This window comes from Nerophis ophidion, linkage group LG24 (genome assembly GCF_033978795.1).
Source record: "Nerophis ophidion isolate RoL-2023_Sa linkage group LG24, RoL_Noph_v1.0, whole genome shotgun sequence".
Classification (NCBI taxonomy): domain Eukaryota; kingdom Metazoa; phylum Chordata; class Actinopteri; order Syngnathiformes; family Syngnathidae; genus Nerophis; species Nerophis ophidion.
In genome coordinates, this window is record NC_084634.1 from 6484447 (window position 1) to 6506334 (window position 21888).

Consider the following 21888-nt stretch of genomic DNA (forward strand, 5'->3'; position numbering starts at 1 on the left):
CCATGTCCCGAGTAGTCCGTCCGCCTTCCTGGGAGAACGACCCCGCAGCAAGCTGCGACCCAAGCCCCCCCCACCCATCGTGACATACAATACTTCTTACCATAAATGCTACTTCTTGAACAGGTGCGGTAGAAAACGGATGGATGGATTTAAATGCATGAGAATGTTTTATATTTTGCACATTATTTTTAGCTCTGTGATTACCAGCGAAATTATTCATAATTATCGCGTTAAGCAATGTCAGCTAAGATTTATCTGAGAGCCAGATGTAGTCATCAAAAGAGCCACATCTGGCTCTAGAGCCATAGGCTTATTAGTGATTCCTAGAGACCAAAAAAAGTCTGCGGGCTATAGAGCGTTTTCCGTTCGGGCTCCAGTACTCTGGAATGCCCTCCCGGTAACAGTTCAAGATGCTACCTCAGTAGAAGCATTTAAGTCTCACCTTAAAACTCATTTGTATACTCTAGCCTTTAAATAGACCTCCTTTTTAGACCAGTTGATCTGCCGCTTCTTTTCTTTCTCCTATGTCCCCCCCTCCCTTGTGGAGGGGGTCCGGTCCGATGACCATGGATGAAGTACTGGCTGTCCAGAGTCGAGACCCAGGATGGACCGCTCGTCGGGACCCTGGGGAACTCCACACGTTACCTTAACGTAGTCCGAGGTCACATTGTTATGGGAGACGCACTGCATCCAATCAGTAAGATAAGAGTTAAACCAAGACAGGGCTAAGTCTGACATACCAATTCGTGACATGACTTTTCAATCACCTCCGTATCCTCTCTCCTTCTGTTCTCCGCCGCTTACTGTTAAAGACAACAGATGATTAGATAAATCGTACCACCTGGGAGATCTAATCACCTGCTCAGCTGTGTCTCGCCGTCAGCAGTGTCACACCCCTATCTGATGGCACTTTTTCCTCAGTGCTATGGACAGAGGGAGTGATTTTCGCTCCTGCAAGCAGCGCTGGCCACACCTCCCTCCACAAGCATATATACAGTACAGGCCAAAAGTTTGGACACACATTCTCATTCAATGCCTTTTCTTTATTGTCGATTGTCACTGAAGGCATCAAAACAACGAATGAACACATGTGGAATACATATTCGAGTTTCTTCAAAATAGCCACCCTTTTGTTTTGATTACTGCTTTGCACACTCTCGGCATTCTCTGGCTGAGCTTCAAGTGAAAACCATTTTAGTTGACTACATCTTGTCATGGGTAGATTTTTTTTTTTTTAATTCACAAATGTAGATTCTTCAAAACAAAAACCATGGTTCATAACCTTCCACAAATAATTCTGCCATTTTCTCTATTGCATAACTACCACAAAACAATATTCACACAACAAAGCAGAGTAATAAAGCCAATTAATAGGATGGATTATTGAGACCCAACAAAACATTCATAGAATCACACATTTTAGGAGGAAATCATCTTGTATAAATCACAACTGCTCAAATGATGTATAAAGTAAATAATAATATGCTTCCAGAAGTGGTCCCTAAGGTGTTTCAGACGTGAACCAATAAATACGAACTAAGAGGGATTTATGTGTACTCAAAATCAAAAGGTATGAACACATGTAAAACAAACATTTGTCATATAAAAGGAAAACATTCATGGGTTCATTTACAATTATTAAAGAAAATATGTCAAGCTTAATTATTTCAAAACCATATTTAAATAAAACTATAATGAATACATTTAAACTGAAAACACAAATGGTATATTGAAACATGTATTGTACTGTTTACGCTCACCTTTACATTCAAATTGTTCTCTTCATTGTTAAATAAATGTAAATTATGTTGTCTAATAATGCATGTACTTAGCTTGTAGAAAAAAATCAAATATATAAGCCATAAATGTTAGAAGCATGTTAACAAGATTGTGTTACTCACACAACTATGATGTCACATGTCACATGTGCTGATGTCGTTAGAAAGTGAATGTCAAACTCAACCGTTTATTTCAAATCCTGCATCTTCATTTGCTGCTGCTGTTCTCCCCGGCACACTTGTGTTTCTTGCACTGGTACTTATAGGAGAATCTTTCACCACACGCACTGCAACACAACAATTTCTCTCCCGTGTGTCTTCTCATGTGTACTTTCAGCGAATCTTGTCGTGGAAAAACTTTATCGCAATGTGAGCAGGAGAAAGGTTTCTCTCCAGTGTGTATTCTCATGTGCGGTTTCAAGTTGTGTCTTAGAATAAACCCTTTACCGCAGATTGAACAAGAAAAGGGTTTTTCTCCAGTGTGTATTCTCATGTGTACTTTGAAATAGTATTTTTGTATGAAATACTTACCACAGATTGAACAAAAAAAAGGCTTTTCTCCAGTGTGTATTTTTAAGTGTTCTTTCAGCCCATTTTTTTGCACAAAAGCCCTGCCACAATCTAAACAGGAAAAAGGTTTTTTTCCAGTGTGTGTTCCCATGTGTCCTATCAAACACCACTTTCGTGCAAAACCTTTGCCACATTCTGGGCAGGAAAAGGGTTTTTCTCCAGTGTGTATTATCATGTGTGCTTTCATATGTTGTTTTTGAGAAAATCTTTTACCGCATTTTGAGCAGCCAAAACGTTTTCCTACAGTGTGTATTGTCATGTGTCTTTTTAGTCCGCCATGGTTAACAAAAGCTTTGTCACAGTAAGAACACGTGAAGTGTGTGTTGTCAGTGTGACATGTCTTATCATTTTTGGAGTCTTCATCATCAGTGTCATCAGCTTCTGTTATGTGTAGAGTTGAGCTGCTGCTTAGAGGCTCCACCTCTGTCTTCTCCTCACGTTCACCTTTGACCTCATCATCATCAGTCTTCACAATCACATGTTGGTCCTGCAACCATTGTTGACTGATGCTGTGTTCCTTCTTTTCCTCTTTAATGTGAGCGGAGGTATGGTTCCTCTTTCTCTGTAAGGCGAGGTAGGGGTGTGACTCCTTTTCCTCAATGTAAGAGGTATGTAGCTCTTCTTCTTTGATGTGGGGTTGCTTTGGCTCCTCCTTTTCCCCTTTAATGTGGAGATGCTCCTCTTTCTCTTTTATTTGTGGAGCCAGGACCTCTTCCTCTTTAATATTGGGGAGCTGGGGCTCATCCTGTTCCATACTCTAGGTCTACTACTGCTGCTCAGGGAGAAGATGTTCCTCACAGACGTCTGCAGGACACAAGAAGTCAAACACGTGCTTTAGAAATGACCAGATTTGATCAGTTACATTCGACCAGGAGTCCCTAAACTACGGCCCGCAGGCCTTATCCGGCCAGCCAGCATCCAAAATCCAGCCCATATATATATTACGTTTCCTTCCACCCACATTTAATGCGAAAAAAAACACTATTTGCATCCAGCCTTTCCCTCCATTCACATTTAATGCCAGACAAACACTTACCAATCGACAGATTTAAGTTGCTCCAGTGTCACAAGATGCGAAAGTCCTGATCGTTTGGTCCGCACATTTTACCGGCGATGCTAACGCAGCTATTCGGCCATGCTACGGCTATGAATAGCGTCAACAGCTATTCGGTCAATAGCTTCAGTTTCTTCTTCAATATTTTCATACTCCAACCATCTGTTTCAATACATGCGTCAACTGTTGAATCGCTTAAGTCGCGAGTTTGAATCCGAGCTAATGTCGCTATATCTTGCTGTGGTATTCCCATTGTTTGTTTACATTGGCAGCACTGTGTGACGTCACAGGGAAATGGCCAGTGTCTTCGCAGAGAGCCGAAAATAAGGCTCTTTAAAGCTTTATTTGAAAGATATTCCGAGACCGGTAACATTTTGAAAAAAAATTTAAAAAATACAACAAGCCACTGGGAACTGATTTTTATTGTTTTTAACGCTTTTGAAATTGTGATAATGTTCCCCTTTAACAGATGGCGTCAGGGATTCTTCCAGCATCTTTTCAGTTGTTCTGTGTCTCACAAACGTTCTTCTTTGTGATCCAATCACCTCTAACTTGGATTCATCATTCCACAGCACTTTTTTACAGTCTTCTTCTGTCCAATGTCTGTGTTCTTTTGCCCATCTTAATCTTTTATTGGCCAGTCTCAGATATGGCTTTTTTTTCCCCGCTCCGCCCTGAAGCCCAGAATCCCACAATCTTCACTGTAGATAGCGACACTGGTGTTTTGCGGGTATTATTTAATGAAGATGCCAGTTCTGTGAGGCGTCTGTTTCTCAAACCAGAGACTCTAATGTACGTATCTTCTTGCGGCATAGCTCGGTTGGTAGCACGGCCGTGCCAGCAACTCGAGGGTTGCAGGTTCGATCCCCGCTTCCGCCATCCTAGTCAATGCCGTTGTGTCCTTGGGCAAGACACTTTACCCACCTGCTCCCAGTGCCACCCACACTGGTTTAAATGTAAATTAGATATTGGGTTTCACTATGTAAAGTGCTTTAAGTCACTTGAGGAAAAAGCGCTATATAAACATAATTTCACTTCACTAATTTCACTTGCTCAGTTGTGCAAGGCGGCCTCCCACTTCTTTTTCTACTCTGGTTAGAGCCTGTTTGTGCTGTCCTCTTAAGGGAGTAGTACACACCGTTGTAGGAAATCTTCAATTTTTTAGCAATTTCTCGCATGGAATAGCCTTCATTTCTAAGAACAAGAATAGACTGTCGAGAATCAGATGAAAGTTTTCTTTTTCTGGCCATTTTGAGCGTTTAATTGACCCCACAAATGTGATGCTCCAGGAACTCAATCTGCTCAAAGGAAGGCCAGTTTTGTAGCTTCTGTAACGAGCTAAACTGTTTTCAGATGTGTGAACATGATGTCACAAGGGTTTTCTAATCATCAATTAGCCTTCTGAGCCAATGAGCAAACACATTGTACCATTAGAACACTGGACTGATAGCTGCTAGAAATGGGCCTCTATACACCTATGTAGATATTGCACCAAAAACCAGACATTTGCAGCTAGAATAGTCATTTACCACATTGTCAATGTAAAGAGTGTATTTGTTTAAAGTTAAGACTAGTTTAAAGTTATCTTCATTGAAAAGTAGAGTGCTTTTCCATCAAAAATAAGGACATTTCAATGTGACCCCAAACTTTTGAACGGTAGTGTGTGTGTGTGTATATATATATATATATATATATATATATATATATATATACATACATACATACATACACACACACACACACAAACCTAGTTTCCATATGAGTTGGGATATTGTGTTAGATGTAAATATAAACGGAATACAATGATTTGCAAATCCTTTTCAACCCATATTCAGTTGAATATGCTACAAAGACAAGATATTTGATGTTCAAACTCTAACTATTTTCTTTTTGCAAATAATAATTAACCTAAAATTTCATGGCTGCAACACGTGCCAAAGTAGTTGGGAAAGGGCATGTTCACCACTGAGTTACATGGCCTTTCCTTTTAACAACACTCAGTAAACGTTTGGGAACTGAGGAGACACATTTTTTAAGCTTCTCAGGTGGAATTCTTTCCCATTCTTGCTTGATGTACAGCATAAGTTGTTCAACAGTCCGGGGGTCTCCGTTGTGGTATTTTAGGCTTCATAATGCGACGCACATTTTCAATGGGAGACAGGTCTGGACTACAGGCAGGCCAGTCTAGTACCCGCACTCTTTTACTATTAAGCTACGTTGATGTAACACGTGGCTTGGCATTGTCTTGCTGAAATAAGCAGGAGGGGTCCATGGTAACGTTGTTTGGATGGCAACATATGTTGCTCCAAAACCTGTATGTACCTTTCAGCGTTAATGGCGCCTTCAAGTTAAGTGACCCATATCTAGGGCACTAATACACCCCCATACCATCACAGATGCTAGCTTTTCTACTTTGCGCCTATAACAATCCGGATGGTTATTTTCCGGATTGTTGGCCAACATCCTTCTTACATGCATGTGCATGTTATGTGGGTTACAACATCGAGTTGGTTTCATCAATCAATCAATCAATGTTTATTTATATAGCCCCAAATCACAAATGTCTCAAAGGACTGCACAAATCATTATGACTACAACATCCTCGGAAGAACCCACAAAAGGGCAAGGAAAACTCACACCCAGTGGGCAGAGAGAATTCACATCCAGTGGGACGCCAGTGACAATGCTGACTATGAGAAACCTTGGAGAGGACCTCAGATGTGGGCAACCCCCCCTCTCTAGGGGACCGAAAGCAATGGATGTCGAGCGGGTCTAACATGATACTGTGAAAGTTCAATCCATAGTGGCTCCAACACAGCCGCGAGAGTTCAGTTCAAGCGGATCCAAGACAGCAGCGAGAGTCCCGTCCACAGGAAACCATCTCAAGCGGATCAGCAGCGTAGAGATGTCCCCAACCGATACAGGCGAGCGGTCCATCCTGGGTCCCGACGAGCGGTCCATCCTGGGTCTCGACTCTGGACAGCCAGTACTTCATCCATGGTCGTCGGACCGGACCCCCTCCACAAGGGAGGGGGGGAACATAGGAGAAAGAAAAGAAGCGGCAGATCAACTGGTCTAAAAAGGAGGTCTATTTAAAGGCTAGAGTATACAGATGAGTTTTAAGGTGAGACTTAAATGCTTCTACTGAGGTAGCATCTCGAACTGTTACCGGGAGGGCATTCCAGAGTACTGGAGCCCGAACGGAAAACGCTCTATAGCCCGCAGACTTTTTTTGGGCTCTAGGAATCACTAATAAGCCGGAGTCTTTTGAACGCAGATTTCTTGCCGGGACATACGGTACAATACATTCGGCAAGATAGAATATATACTACACGGTCTAGCTCCAGCCTATTTATATTTTTAGCACTACTGGGTTCCTGGGGAGTCAGACATTTTGTTTGGTTTGTTTGTAGCCTTTCAATGATGACATTCTTTGTTGACCTCCACTTACCTGTATAACGTGATGTTGTCTATACACTACTTTACACACCTTTACTCCTGACATGCGGTTGGAGTCTTTATGGAAAGCTGTGTCCCAACTGAGCATGTCTCTGACAGCCTGTATCAGTACATGTCTGCTGGCTTCTTCTATCTCTCTGTGGAAACACATTCAACAATGCACTTTGTGAGCATTACTGCGCTCCAAATATCTTTCACACACAAGCATCACTGCAACTGTTCGCTAACTACATCAATGACAAAGAGAACGTGTCAATTGGGGAGGGAAGTCCTGTTTTGGGGTTGTCTGGCAAACTTCCTGTCCTATTTTGAAAATTCTAATCCTCCTAAGTCACTGGTCTGATGTCTCTCCTGATTGCGCCTACCTGTGTCACCCTCCCTCATGTGCACATAGTCCTCGTGTTCCCGTGCCTTGTTGCCAGAGTATATATCGTCTCGTCACATACCGCCAGCCTTCGTCCACAGCCTCGAACCAAGTTGTTAAGTAGTACCCCGCCTTATTTATTGATTTCTTTGTTCATTTGCTGAAGTTTTTTGGTCAAGTTTTTTTTGGTGCTAATTTCATAGCGCTTTGCCCTCCTTTTTTTCCTCCTCTTGGAGCGCTTTAGTTTGTAGTTCTCTCAGCTCGTTATAGCGTACTTTCTGTTTATACCTTCTTGTCTCCTCTGCATGAGTGATTTACCTTTTTTTTGGAGCTAATCATAGATCAGGGGCGCTCACACTTTTTCTGCAGGCGAGCTACTTTTCAATTGACCAAGTCGAGGAGATCTACCTCATTCCTATTTCTATCCATCCATCCATTTTCTACCGCTTATTCCCTTTTGGGGTCACGGGGGGCGCTGGCGCCTATCTCAGCTACAATCGGGCGGAAGGCAGGGTACACCCTGGACAAGTCGCCACCTCATCGCAGGGCCAACACAGATAGACAGACAACATTCACACACTAGGGACCATTTAGTGTTGCCAATCAACCTATCCCCAGGTGCATGTCTTTAGAAATGGGAGGAAGCCGGAGTACCCGGAGGGAACCCACGCATTCACGGGGAGAACATGCAAACTCCACACAGAAAGATCCCGAGCCTGGATTTGAACCCAGGACTGCAGGAACTTCGTATTGTGAGGCAGACGCACTAACCCCTCTCCCACCGTGAAGCCTATTCTTATTTCTAATTTATATTTATTTATTTATGAAAGAGACATTTTTGTTAACAAGTTAATGGTGTTTGATGATAATACAAGCATGTTTAACACACATAGATTCCTTTCTTTCATGAAGACAAGAATATAAGTTGGTGTATTACCTGATTCTGATGACTTGCATTGATTGGAATCAGACAGTGGTGCTGATAACGTCCGCATTTTCAAATGGAGGAAAAAAAAAAAAGTCCTCCTTTCTGTCCAATACCACATGAAAGTGGTTGGATTTGGCATCTCATTTGTCCAACTTGCATACTCGTTTTTAAACACTTTGTTATGAGAGTAGCATATGTGTGTGGCCCTTTAATGTCTGGCAGCAGGTGAGTGACGTCAAGCAAGTGAGAAAGCGGTCGCTGAGGGCGGGGGAGAAATACATTGGCATCAAACTACGTAGCTTGCTAGCTTGTGCAGGCTAGCTTTCTGAGACTCTTATTTTGTTAGCACAGGCAGGATGAAACAGGTCTTTTATGGTGAAGACAGGAACTGTGCAGTCGGTCTTTAGAGTTTTGACAGTAGGTACGGAGTCTCTAGAAATAAAATGTGTTTCTCTGCGTCCGCCCTGTTAGTGATTTTTTTCTAAAATACGAGCTCGCAGCAGCCAGCGTCATCTCACAAGATCCTCGGGTGCCGACAATGTCAAACAACTGACGAAAGTGAAGTCTTGGTATGATTGATTGCTCATTTTTATGTCTATTTTTTAATGCCTGGCTTAAGATCGACTGACACACCCTCCGAGATCGACCAGTCGATCGCGATCGACGTAATGCCCACCCCTGCATTAGATCATTGTTTTTCTGTTATTAGATTCGTGTAGAAATTCTATTGCCTTTTTCCTCCCTGTGGAGTGATTTTCCGTTTATTTCTTCATGCCCTATGCTATATATCTTTTGTTGCTCTAATGCAGAGTTCTCAGACATGCGGCCCACGAGACGTTATTTTGCGGCCCCCAGCTTAATGTGAAAGTTTAATGTTAGTGCAGCCCGCGAGTTTTATATGAATGGCGCTTGACAGCGGTGTGTTATTTCGGCCCAAAATGGCTCTTCCAACGTTCTGGGTAGCCTACCCCAGCGTTGGTGGAAAAGCGGCAAATGAGTGAACAAACGTTGCCATGGAGACGAGGGTTTTCTTTTGGCATGGCTGCAGTCAGACCGCGACACCTGTCAGTCAGTAATAACGGTCCCCGATAACCTGGACTAATTCAAACCATTATTTGTTATTTTTTTATTGTTTAATTTGCTTTGCCCCACACAATGAACATTACATATATTTCTATATGACACCAAATAATGCGGGAGCCGTCATTTTTTTTGCGCTCGCTATTCCGGTACTTTCCCGGTTATAATTCGCCGACCGACCTGTTGCTGTATGGAGGAAAAGCGGAACGACACACATTGCAGTAATAACATTATTCTCCGTCCGTCGGCTAATTACAAATATATTCCACAACCCCAAACATGTCTTTTTCAAAGCCTGCAATGAAGAGAAAGGTTAGTGATGAGCAAAGACAATTCCAGGAAAAGTGGGGGATGCGATATTTCTGAGCACAGGGGGACCCGACCTGTCTTATTTGCACAGAGAAAGTTGCCGTGTACAAGGAATAATTTGAAATGTCATTATACAACTAGACATGCAACATTTTAAGGATTTTTTTTCTTCCGGCCCAGCCTCACCCAGACTTTGCATCCAGTGGACACTAGGGAACTGAAGTTTGAGAACCCTGCTCTAATGTATCAGAGAGATTTTGGAGCCAATTTGTTTTAATCACTCTGTCCAAAGAGATTTCAAAGAAAACTGTTTAAATAAAGCCTGTGTCAATCGTCCCCCTTCTGCACCTGAGTCCTCATTCTCGCCAAGGCCTAGCAGAATGGAACACAAACCTTTTATCAATCAATCAATCAATGTTTACTTATATAGCCCTAAATCACTAGTGTCTCAAAGGGCTGCACAAACCACTACGACATCCTCGGTAGGCCCACATAAGGGCAAGGAAAACTCACACCCAGTGGGACATCGGTGACAATAATGACTATGAGAACATGATACTGTGATACTGATGATACTGATGACTATGAGAACATATGAGAACATGATACTGTGAGAGATCAATCCATAATGGATCCAACACAGTCGCGAGAGTCCAGTCCATAATGGATCCAACACAGTCGCGAGAGTCCAGTCCAAAGCGGATCCAACACAGCAGCGAGAGTCCCGTTCACAGCAAAGCCAGTAGGAAACCATCCCAAGCGGAGGCTGATCAGCAGCGCAGAGATTTCCCCAGCCGATACAAAGGCGAGCAGTACATGGCCACCGGATCGGACCGGACTCCCTCCACAAAGGAGAGTGGGACATAGAAGAAAAAGAAGAGAAACGGCAGATCAACTGGTCTAAAAAGGGAGTCTATTTAAAGGCTAGAGTATACAAATGAGTTTTAAGGTGAGACTTAAATGCTTCTACTGAGGTAGCATCTCGAACTGTTACCGGGAGGGCATTCCAGAGTACTGGAGCCCGAAATGAAAAAGCTCTACAGCCCGCAGACTTTTTTTGGGCTTTGGGGATCACTAATAAGCCGGAGTCCTTTGAACGCAGATTTCTTGCCGGGACATATGGTACAATACAATCGGCAAGATAGGATGGAGCTAGACTGTGTAGTATAGCTCATCACTGAGCAAAAATGTGTACAAGCCCATGACAATATGTAAATTAATAAAATATAATTAAAAGAGTCAAACCCAGAGATTTTACACACTATAAGAAAACACCAAAAAGCCTGATGAAATGTGTTAAAAGTTGTGTTTTAATAAAACCTCCACATGGATATCTCGCTACCAACTTCACTGCATTGCTGCTTTGGCCCAAACTTGTAAACTAATAGACTAAAGCTATTAAAGCTTTAAAGTTTTCTTATGTTGTCAGTCTTTGTTTGCATGGTGCAATCATGTGTGCGCAGTATGTATTTTGGGAAGTTGCTGAAGCGGTTGTCCTACATTAGAAGGCTAAGCTAAAAGCAACACTACAAGTCAATCAATCAATCAATCAATCAATGTTTATTTATATAGCCCCAAATCACAAATGTCTCAAAGGACTGCACAAATCATTACGACTACAACATCCTCGGAAGAACCCACAAAAGGGCAAGGAAAACTCACACCCAGTGGGCAGGGAGAATTCACATCCAGTGGGACGCCAGTGACAATGCTGACTATGAGAAACCTTGGAGAGGACCTCAGATGTGGGCAACCCCCGTCCCTCAAGGGGACCGAAAGCAATGGATGTCGACCGGGTCCAACATGATACTGTGAAAGTTCAATCCATAGTGGCTCCAACACAGCCGCGAGAGTTCAGTTCAAGCGGATCCAAGACAGCAGCGAGAGTCCCGTCCACAGGAAACCATCTCAAGTCAAGCTAAGATTGCTAATGTTACGGGTCCCATGTGACCAGGACGATGGTAACAAATAAAAAATCTTAGTTGGTGGACGGGTGTTCTTTCTACCCTGAAAAGTAGGGATGCACCGATTAATCGGTAACCGAATATATTCGGCCGAATATGGCAAAAAAAGCCACATTCGGCCTTCGGTGGAATGAGTTAAAAACAAGGCCGAATAGTGGCGTGTGACGCAAGTTTTTGACGCGGTGACTCAATCAACCAACGTGCAGTGACGTTGGGATATGTTGTGTACCTGTATAAGTGTATGAGGTTACAAGCACACACTTATTGAGATTTAGTGGGGCCTCTGTTTACATTATTAGCCTGTTGTGTAGGCTACCTGTATAAGTGTATGAGGTTACAAGCACACACTTATTGAGATTTACTTGAGCCTTCTGTTTACATTATTAGCCTGTTGTGTAGGCTACCTGTATAAGTGTATGAGGTTACAAGCACACACTTAATTGAGATTTACTTGAGCCTTCTGTTTACATTATTAGCCTGTTGTGTAGGCTACCTGTATAAGTGTATGAGGTTACAAGCACACACTTAATTGAGATTTAGTGGGGCCTCTGTTTACATTATTAGCATATCTACTGTGGCTAAGCAGTAATAATTTATTTGTTGTGGGTTTATCCACTTTAATGCACTTTATTTTTTTTTGGAATGCATGTTTTGTTCGAAGGCCTATAATGAAAAACTGTGCTTTTTTTGAAAAGCAAAGACTACTGGAATATTTAAAAAAATGTCAATATTCAATAAAAATGTACTTTATTTAAAAACATGTCTAAATATGTATTCTAGGCTATTTATGCAATATTAAAAAAATTGTGAAAAACTGCATTCATTATTCGGTATTCGGCCTTCGGCCAAGCGTTTAAATTTTATTCGGCTTCGGCCACAAATTTTCATTTCGGTGCATCCCTACTAAAAAGCAAGTAAATACTAACACAGGAATGAAGCACTGAAGCTGTTCTTTCTTCTTCCAACATAGATACAAAAATAACTACAACTTTCCCTGGTTCACATATTTGTTTAAATATCAAATGGTTGGCTGTCAAATAAAACAGGAATAGGATACAACACACAGTAAGGTGTATATCAGGCCTGGGCAATTATTTTGACTTGGGGGCCAAATTTAGAGAAAAAAATGTGTCTGGGGGCCGGTATATCTATTTTCTGGAAAACTAATACAAAACCTAACAATGTATAATTTAATGCTAAAAACTTTACGAGGGACCGCCTTAAAAACAGAAACTGAATTTAAATATTTTCTATGAACGACATATCTCGATATTTTTAAGCCATATCACGATATATATCTCAATATTTTGCCTTAGCCTTGCATGAACACTTGATGCATATAATCACAGCAGTATGATGATTCTATGTGTCTACATTAAAACATTCTTCAAACTGCATTAATATATGCTACTTTTAAACTTTCATGCAGAGAGAGAAATCACAACCAAGTCAATTGACCAAAACTGTATCTATTAAAGGGGAACATTATCACAATTTCAGAAGGGTTAAAACCAAAAAAAATCAGTTCCCAGTGGCTTATTTTATTTTTCGAAGATTTTTTCAAAATTTTACCCATCATGGAATATCCCGTAAAAAGGCTTTAAAGTGCCTGATTTTCGCTATCTGTGAAGCCACCGTCCATTTTCCTGTGACGTCATCCAGTGATGCCAATACGAACAAACATGGCTGATAGCATAGCAAGATATAGCAACATTAGCTCGGATTCAGACTCAGATTTCAGCAGCTTGAGCGATTCAACAGATCACGCATGTATTGGAACAGATGGTTGGAGTATGGAGGCAGATAGCGAAAAGGAAATTGAAGAAGAAACTGAAGCTATTGAGCGAATAGCTATTGACGCTATTCGGCCATGTCTGCCTTAGGATCGCCGGTAAAATGTGCGGACCAAACGATCAGGACTTTCGCATCTTGTGACACTGGAGCAACTTAAATCCGTCGATTGGTAAGTGTTTGTTTGGCGTTAAATGTGGGTAGGCGGAAACACTGGATGAGAATATAGCTACAAATGTACATAGAGCTAGCCTAAATAGCATGTTAGCATCGATTAGCTGGCAGTCATGTCGCGACCAAATATGTCTGATTAGCACATAAGTCAATAACATCAACAAAACTCACCTTTGTGATTTCAGTGACTTTATCATTGCAAATGCATCTGCAGGTTATCCACACATCTCTGTGCCATGTCTGCCTTTGCATCGCCGGTACAATGTGCAGACCCAACGATCGGGACTTTCGCATTTTGTGACACTGGAGCAACTTAAATCTGTCGATTGGTAAGTGTTTGTCTGGCATTAAATGTGAATGGAGGGAAAGGCTAGATGCAAATATAGCTACAAATGAACATACAGCTAGCCTTAATAGCATGTTAGCATCGATTAGCATGCCATGCTAATTGATGCACACTCTACGTAAATCAACTTTAATCCGTCCCTGATAGTGTTGTTACTCCCTCCGACAACACACCGACGAGGCATGATGTCTCCAAAGTACGGAAAACAGTCAAAAAAACGGAAAATAACAGAGCTGATTTGACTCGATGTTTATAATGTCTTTGAGAAAACGGCGGCTTGACTACCTAGGTGACGTCACAACTCTCCGAGAGCTAATAATAGAAAGGCGTTTAATTCGCCAAAATTCCCCCATTTAGAGGTCGGAAATCGGGTAAAAAAAAAAAAGGTATTTTTTTTGCACCATCAAGGTATATATTGACGCTTACATAGGTCTGGTGATAATGTTCCCCTTTAAAGGCCTACTGAAATGAGATGTTCTTATTTAAACGGGGATAGCAGGTACATTCTATGTGTCATACTTGATAATTTCGTGATATTGCCATATTTTTGGTGAGGATTTAGTAAAGAACATCGACAATAAAGTTAGCAACTTTTGGTCGCTGATAAAAAAAGCCTTGCCTGTACCGGAAGTAGCAGACGATGTGCGCGTGACGTCACGGGTTGTGGAGCTCCTCACATCCTCACATTGTTTACAATCATGGCCACCAGCAGCGAGAACGATTCGGACCGAGGAAGCGACGAGTTCCCCATTAATTTGAGCGAGGATGAAAGATTTGTGGATGAGGAAAGTTAGAGTGAAGGACTAGGGAAAAAAAAAAAAAGACGGCAGTGAGAGCGATTCAGATGTTATTAGACACATTTACTAGGATAATTCTGGAAAATCCCTTATCTGCTTATTGTGTTACTGTTGTGTTTGGGGCGGCATGGCGTAGTGGGTAGAGCGGCCGTGCCAGAAACCTGAGGGTTGCATGTTCGCTTCCCACCTATTTACATCCAAATCGCTGCCGTTGTGTCCTTGGGCAGGACACTTCACCCTTTGCCCCCGGTGCCGCTCACACTCGTGAATGAATGATGAATGAATGATTGGTGGTGGTCGGAGGGGCCGTAGGCGCAAACTGGCAGCCACGCTTCCGTCAGTCTACTCCAGGGCAGCTGTGGCTACTGATGTAGCTTACCACCACCAGGTGTGAATGAATGATGGGTTCCTACTTCTCTGTGAGTGCTTTGAGTATCTAACAATTGAAAAGCGCGATATAAATCTACTCCATTATTATTATTATTATTATCACTAGTGTTTTAGTGAGATTATACTGTTGTACCTGAAAGTCGGAGCGGTGTGGGCACGGGTGTAGTGACCGCCAGTGTCTCTGAGGGAGGCCACGGAGGAGGCAAGAGAGTCGCAGCTGCCTCTTTTTACACGAGGAAGGACGCAAACGCCGCTCATGTCTATGGTAAGAGCCGACTTATTACCACAATTTTCTCACCGAAACCTGCCGGTTGACATGTGGTAGAGAACCAGGTTCGCTTGACCGCTCTGTTCCATAGTAAAGCTCCACCTTCGGGAATGTAAACAAGGAAACACCGGCTGTGTTTGTGTTGCTAAAGGCAGCTGCAATACACCGCTTCCCACCTACATCTTTCTTCTTTGACGTCTCCATTATTAATTGAACAAATTGCAAAAGATTCAGCAACACAGACTACTTATAGCTGGGATCGGGCTGGAAAAAAAATGTCCGCTACAATCCCAGACGTCACACGCACGCGTCATCATACCGACGTTTTCAACAGGACACTCTGCGGGAAATTTAAAATTGCAATTTAGTAAACTAAAAAGGCTGTATTGGCATGTGTTGCAATGTTAATATTTCATCATTGATGTATAAACTATCAGACTGCGTGGTGGGTAGTAGTGGCTTTCAGTAGGCCTTTAAAACTACTTTTTATTGTGTGTGTTCTGGTTTGGTGGCCGCAGGATTAGGTCTCTGCTTTTTGCAGGTGATGTGGTCCTGATGGCTTCATCTGACCGGGATCTTCAGCTCTCGCTGGATCGGTTCGCAGCAAAGTGTGAAGCAACCGGAATGAGAATAAGCACCTCCAAGTCCGAGTCCATGGTTCTCACCCGGAAAAGGGTGGAATGCCATTTCCGGGTTGGGGAGGAGACCCTGCCCCAAGTGGAGGAGTTCAAGTACCTAGGAGTCTTGTTCACGAGTGAGGGAAGAGTGGATCGTGAGATCGACAGGCGGATCGGTGCGGCGTCTTCAGTAATGCGGACGTTGTACCGATCCGTTGTGGTGAAGAAGGAGCTGAGCCGGAAGGCAAAGCTCTCAATTTACCGGTCGATCTACGTTCCCATCCTCACCTATGGTCATGAGCTTTGGGTCATGACCGAAAGGATAAGATCACGGGTACAAGCGGCCGAAATGAGTTTCCTCCACCGGGTGGCGGGGCTCTCCCTTAGAGATAGGGTGAGAAGCTCTGCCATCCGGGAGGAACTCAAAGTAAAGCCGCTGCTCCTTCACATCGAGAGGAGCCAGATGAGGTGGTTCGGGCATCTGGTCAGGATGCCACCCAAACGCCTCCGTAGGGAGGTGTTTAGGGCACGCCCAACCGGTAGGAGGCCACGGGGAAGACCCAGGACACGTTGGGAAGACTATGTCTCCCGGCTGGCCTGGGAACGCCTCGGGATCCCCCGGGAAGAGCTGGACAAAGTGGCTGGGGAGAGCGAAGTCTGGGTTTCCCTGCTTAGGCTGCTGCCCCCGCGACCCGACCTCGGATAAGCGGAAGAAGATGGATGGATGTTTGATTTTGTATTGTAGGAACACCCCGTTGTGTACAAAGTCCAGTCTTTTCCAACGTAACACAGGTGAAATGCCACCATAAACATCTTTAACTTTTAACAAAATTTTACTAGACATTAAAAGAGGATTTCTCTCTTTTAAGAACACTCATGGAATTCACAGTAAACAGCCCCTGGACGACAGTATTTGATGTGTCCGCATTTAACATTATATTAGAACTTGTAATATACTCTAGAGGTTAGAAGTTACTTTGTCAAGCATTAAATCACATAAATAGCAGTTTAATACGCATATGTTAATTATTATCTCGATGCTGTGTGTTGCCACAAAAACATTTGTCGAACGGCGGCCATTTTACAACACCCGACATTTCACATTTACAGTACGACACAAAGTTCGTCAAACTTGTCACAAAACCTTCCTATTTATGAAAATGAAACATTTTTGTGACTTTCAACCGTGTACTGACCTGAAAAGCAGGCAAATATTAAGGCAGGAATGAAGCACCGAAGCTGTTCTTTTTTTTCTCCCGAAAGCTTTTTGCGTCTTCAGTCTGGCGAGGGGGAGGAGTCTTCTTCTTCTTCGTCTTCTTCATCTTCTTCTTCTTTAGTTTTTATTGAGGTCGGCAAGCAACCTTCTGATGCGCATTACCGCCACCATTTGATATGGAGTGTGAACCTTACGCTATATTCTGTTATTTAACCCAGTCTTTTTTTTTTTTTTTAATGTAGGCTGACCATATTCTGATATCCTAAAAAGAGAACACATATATGCGTGTTATATATTTTGGCAATTATACTCGAACTTGCTTTATAGATAATGTATTTATTAATTTTTTTTCCTGCTCTGTTGACAGCAGTGGTGGCGCTAGGGATTTTTCAAAATGGGGCCCCACAGTAAATTTTTGGGGTCCCACTTTTTTGTAAGCGTTTTGAAAACAAATGATAAACGTATGCATCCTGGTATATATCACATTCTATATTGTGTTTTGGAAAAATGTTGTCATTAACGTTACTTCATTCATTCAAAAAATAATAATAAAATAATAAAAAAAGGAAAACTAATTTGTATACATATGTAAATTTAATCGTTTATAAACAATCATTCACTTTCTTCTTTCCTTCATGGATCTAAACATTACCACTGCTGGTATTTGTTTTATGTTTTTATTTAATAAGTTGTAGGTGTATTTATTTCAGTATAAAAGTGTAAAAAGTGTTTTGCTTGGGTCATGAAATGATAATGATGTGTCAGGCCATACATGCATTTGATATTTAACGCTTAAATCCTTGGAGTCTACATCAACTTCAGATCTATCCCTCATTTCAAAATGTTTTATTTTTGTTTGTTTATCTTGTTTTCTGCCATTTGTTGTCAAACATCCATCCATCCATTTTCTACCGCTTATTCCCTTTCGGGGTCGCGGGGGGCGCTGGCGCCTATCTCAGCTACAATCGGGCGGAAGGCAGGGTACACCCTGGACAAGTCGCCACCTCATCGCAGTGTTGTCAAACAAAACTATGTTTTTAATGGCAAAACCACAAATGGTGCAAAAAACTTCCACCAAAAATATTTTTCAAAGAGGAATATTTGATGTGAAGTATTCGGAACCTTGGATGGGTCAATAATTCAATATAACATTGATTTTGATTCAATATTATGTTTTGAGCAAGGACAGTTTGAAAGAAAAAAGAAAACAGCTTTGTTTTATTAGTCAACATTGCAACTTTTTTCTAAATTACATTTCACATTTTAAGCTTTTTTTAATTTCACATTTGTTTTATTTTTGTTTATTTTAATAAGTGAAGTGAATGATATTTATATAGCGCTTTTCTCTAATGACTCAAAGCACTTTACGTAGTGAAACCCAATATCTAAGTTACATTTAAACCAGTGTGGGTGGCACGTGGGTAAAGTGTCTTGCCCAAGGACACAACGGCAGTGACTAGGATGGCGGAAGCGGGAATCGAACCTGCAACCCTCAAGTTGCTGGCACGGCCACTCTACCAACCGAGCTATACCGCCCCACCATAGCTATAATATACTATTATAGCTATTATATATACTATTATAGCTATTATATATACAATACTATTATAGCTATAGCAATAATAGTATTGTTAGAATAATTGTTTCTAAATTATCACAAAAACTTTGTGTTACATTTGAGTGCCCGGTGAGAAGCAAAAGCTGTCTTTGAAACCTACCACGAGTAAGGCTAGTAAAACTCCACTGTGTAGGGGAGAAGCAAGATGCAGGTGTTCCTGTTTTCTTTCATGTTTTAGAATCAAACAGAAAGATATTGTCTTTCCCAAGTACTGTGAAAGCGATGAGGAGGTAGGACTGGAGTCCCCTCCATGCGACCCCGAACCTCTTTTTGAACGCCTTTACAACCTTTATCTTTTGAACTGTTCTGTAACCAAAGGCAACGCTGTTTACGACCCACTTCCCTCTGGAAGCAGCTGTGGTCATGTGGTCGGAAAAAGTCAAATAAAGAAGGAGTACGATCTTTCGCCAGAGCGTGTTGGAGACTGTACAGAGTGTCCAGGCGACTCTCCTCAATATTGAGCCAAATTGAATTTTGTCTCAGTTTAATTATTTGCTTCTTGTCTTGTTTAAAGGGGAACATTATCACAATTTCAAAAGGGTTAAAAACAATAAAAAGCAGTTCCCAGTGGCTTGTTGTATTTCTTGAAGATTTTTTCAAAATTTTACCGGTCTCGGAATATCCCTAAATAAAGCTTTAAAGTGCCTTATTTTCGTCTCTCTGCGAAGACACTGGCCATTTCCCTGTGACGTCATACAGTGCTGCCAATGTAAACAAACAATGGGAATACCACAGCAAGATATAGTGACATTAGCTCGGATTCAAACTCGGATTTCAGCGACTTAAGCGATTCAACAGATTACGCATGTATTGAAACAGATGGTTGGAGTATAAAAATATTGAATAAGAAACTGAAGCTATTGAGCGAATAGCTATTGACGCTATTCATAGCCATAGCATGGCCGAATAGCTGCGTTAGCATCGCCGGTAAAATGTGCGGACCAAACGATCAGGACTTTCGCATCTTTTGACACTGGAGCAACTTAAATCCATCGATTGGTAAGTGTTTGTTTCGCATTAAATGTGGGTGGAAGGAAACGTAATATAGTTGCAAATGCATCTACAGGTTATCCATACATCTCTGTGCCATGTCTGCTTTAGCACCGCCGGTAAATAGCATGTTAGCATCGATTAGCTGGCAGTCAAAATCAACAAAACTCACCTTTTTGATTTTGTTGACTATCATTGCAAATGCATCTGCAGGTTATCCATACATCTCTGTGCCATGTCTGCCTTAGCATCGCCGCTAAAATGTGGAGACACTCCGGCACATTCAATGGGGGTCTGGCGGCAGACACTTTGGCATCTTCGGGCCAGTGGTGCAACTTGAATCCCTCCCTGTTAGTGTTGTTACACCCTCCGACAACACACCGACGAGGCATGATGTCTCCAAGGTTCCAAAAAATAGTAAAAAAAAATGGAAAATAACAAAGCTGAGACCCAGTGTTTGTAATGTGTTGAAAATGAAAATGGTGGGTGTGTTACCTCGGCGACGTCACATTCTGACGTCATCGCCTCCAGCTCGGTAAACAGAAAGGCGTTTAATTCGCCAAAATTCACCCATTTAGAGTTCGGAAATCGGTTAAAAAAACAGATGGTCTTTTTTCTGCACCATCAAGGTATATATTGACGCTTACATAGGTCTGCTGATAATGTTCCCCTTTAATAGATGTCATCAGTGTTTGAACCTGACAAGTATTTTTAAAATGTGCCGTGGGCCTTTAAAACATTGGCTGTGGGCCGCAAATTGCTTCCGGGGCACACTTTTGACACCCCTGCTGTAGATCCATCCATCCATCCATCCATCTTCTTCCGCTTATCCGAGGTCGGGTCGCGGGGTCAACAGCCTAAGCAGGGAAACCCAGACTTCCCTCTCCCCAGCCACTTCGTCTAGCTCTTCCCGGGGGATCCCGAGGCGTTCCCAGGCCAGCCGGGAGACATAGTCTTCCCAACGTGTCCTGGGTCTTCCCCGTGGCCTCCTACCGGTTGGACGTGCCCTAAACACCTCCCTAGGGAGGCGTTCGGGTGGCATCCTGACCAGATGCCCGAACCACCTCATCTGGCTCCTCTCGATCTGGAGGAGCAGCGGCTTTACTTTGAGTTCCTCCCGGATGGCAGAGCTTCTCACCCTATCTCTAAGGGAGAGACCCGCCACACGGCGGAGGAAACTCATTTCGGCCGCTTGTACCCGTGATCTTGTCCAAAGCTCATGACCATAGGTGAGGATGGCATCGTAGATCGACCGGTAAATTGAGAGCTTTGCCTTCCGGCTCAGCTCCTTCTTCACCACAATGGATCGGTACAACGTCCGCATTACTGAAGACTGCTGTAGATAATAAAAAAATTAAATCTATCGATAAAAAGCAGAGCCTGGCGACGCATGCGCGTTTATCATAACTCTCTCGCTCTGTCTCTGCCTCTCCCTCACGAATGCTGCTAGTACGCACACCTTCACAGTGTGTTTTGTTTTTAACCACTTCTTAACCCTGGACGTATATTGAAAATACACGCAACCCTAACTGAAAAAGGCCGGACATATGAGGCATTTAAGATACTCCGCCCGGACAGCCCCGAAAAAGAGGACATGTCCGGGGAAAAGAAGACATATGGTCAGTCTATTTAAAAATATATAATACTTTGTAAGCTATTGTCAGAAAAATTGTATGTAAATTATCAAAAAACTTTCCGCTCTCTGAGTTCCCAGTGAACAGACAAGAGGCCGTCTTTGTTGTACCAAGCTAAAGGCTTGTAAAATCCCATTGTGTTCGATGAGAGGAGACGGGAGGGGTTATCTATTTTGATCCAAGACCTGCCCAAACTCGAACCACGACCGTGGCATCTTTTTCTTTTGTGTTGATTTGACCGAAAACAATCAATCAATCAATGTTTATTTATAAAGCCCTAAATCACAAATGTCTCAAAGGACTGTACAAACTATTACGACTACGACATCCTTGGAAGAACCCACAAAAGGACAAGGAAAACTCACACCCAGTGGGCAGGGAGAATTCACACCCAGTGGGACGCCAGTGACAATGCTGACTATGAGAAACCTTGGAGAGGACCTCAGAAGTGGGCAACCCCCCCCTCTAGGGGACCGAAAGCAATGGATGTCGAGCGGGTCTAACATGATACTGTGAAAGTTCAATCCATAGTGGCTCCAAC

At 42.5% G+C, this 21888-nt stretch overlaps 2 protein-coding genes across 9 annotated transcripts in view; both read right to left on the bottom strand.

The window, feature by feature from the left end:
- Positions 1-21888, bottom strand: part of LOC133542443 (zinc finger protein 2-like) — a 272490-nt gene that overhangs the window by 160804 nt on the left and 89798 nt on the right. The gene's annotated exons all lie outside the window — the stretch shown is intronic.
- On the bottom strand, positions 1023-17209 carry LOC133542526 (gastrula zinc finger protein XlCGF8.2DB-like). Of its 3 annotated transcripts, none has more exons than XM_061886741.1 (3): positions 17086-17204; positions 6893-6998; positions 1023-3152 (listed from the first exon to the last, which is right to left on the bottom strand). In XM_061886741.1, the coding sequence occupies exon 3, from the start codon at positions 3100-3102 to the stop codon at positions 1987-1989; it is 1116 nt and encodes a 371-aa protein (XP_061742725.1). In that variant the 5' UTR covers positions 3103-3152; positions 6893-6998; positions 17086-17204; the 3' UTR covers positions 1023-1986. The 3 variants fall into 3 exon arrangements, with proteins under 3 accessions (XP_061742725.1, XP_061742726.1, XP_061742728.1); XM_061886742.1 differs by having other exon boundaries at positions 6854-6998; XM_061886744.1 differs by lacking the exon at positions 6893-6998 and having other exon boundaries at positions 17086-17209.

Bases quoted from the DNA above. Each gene is read 5' to 3' on its own strand.
- LOC133542526 (XM_061886744.1), bottom strand. From the start codon at position 3,102: ATGGAACAGGATGAGCCCCAGCTCCCCAATATTAAAGAGGAAGAGGTC.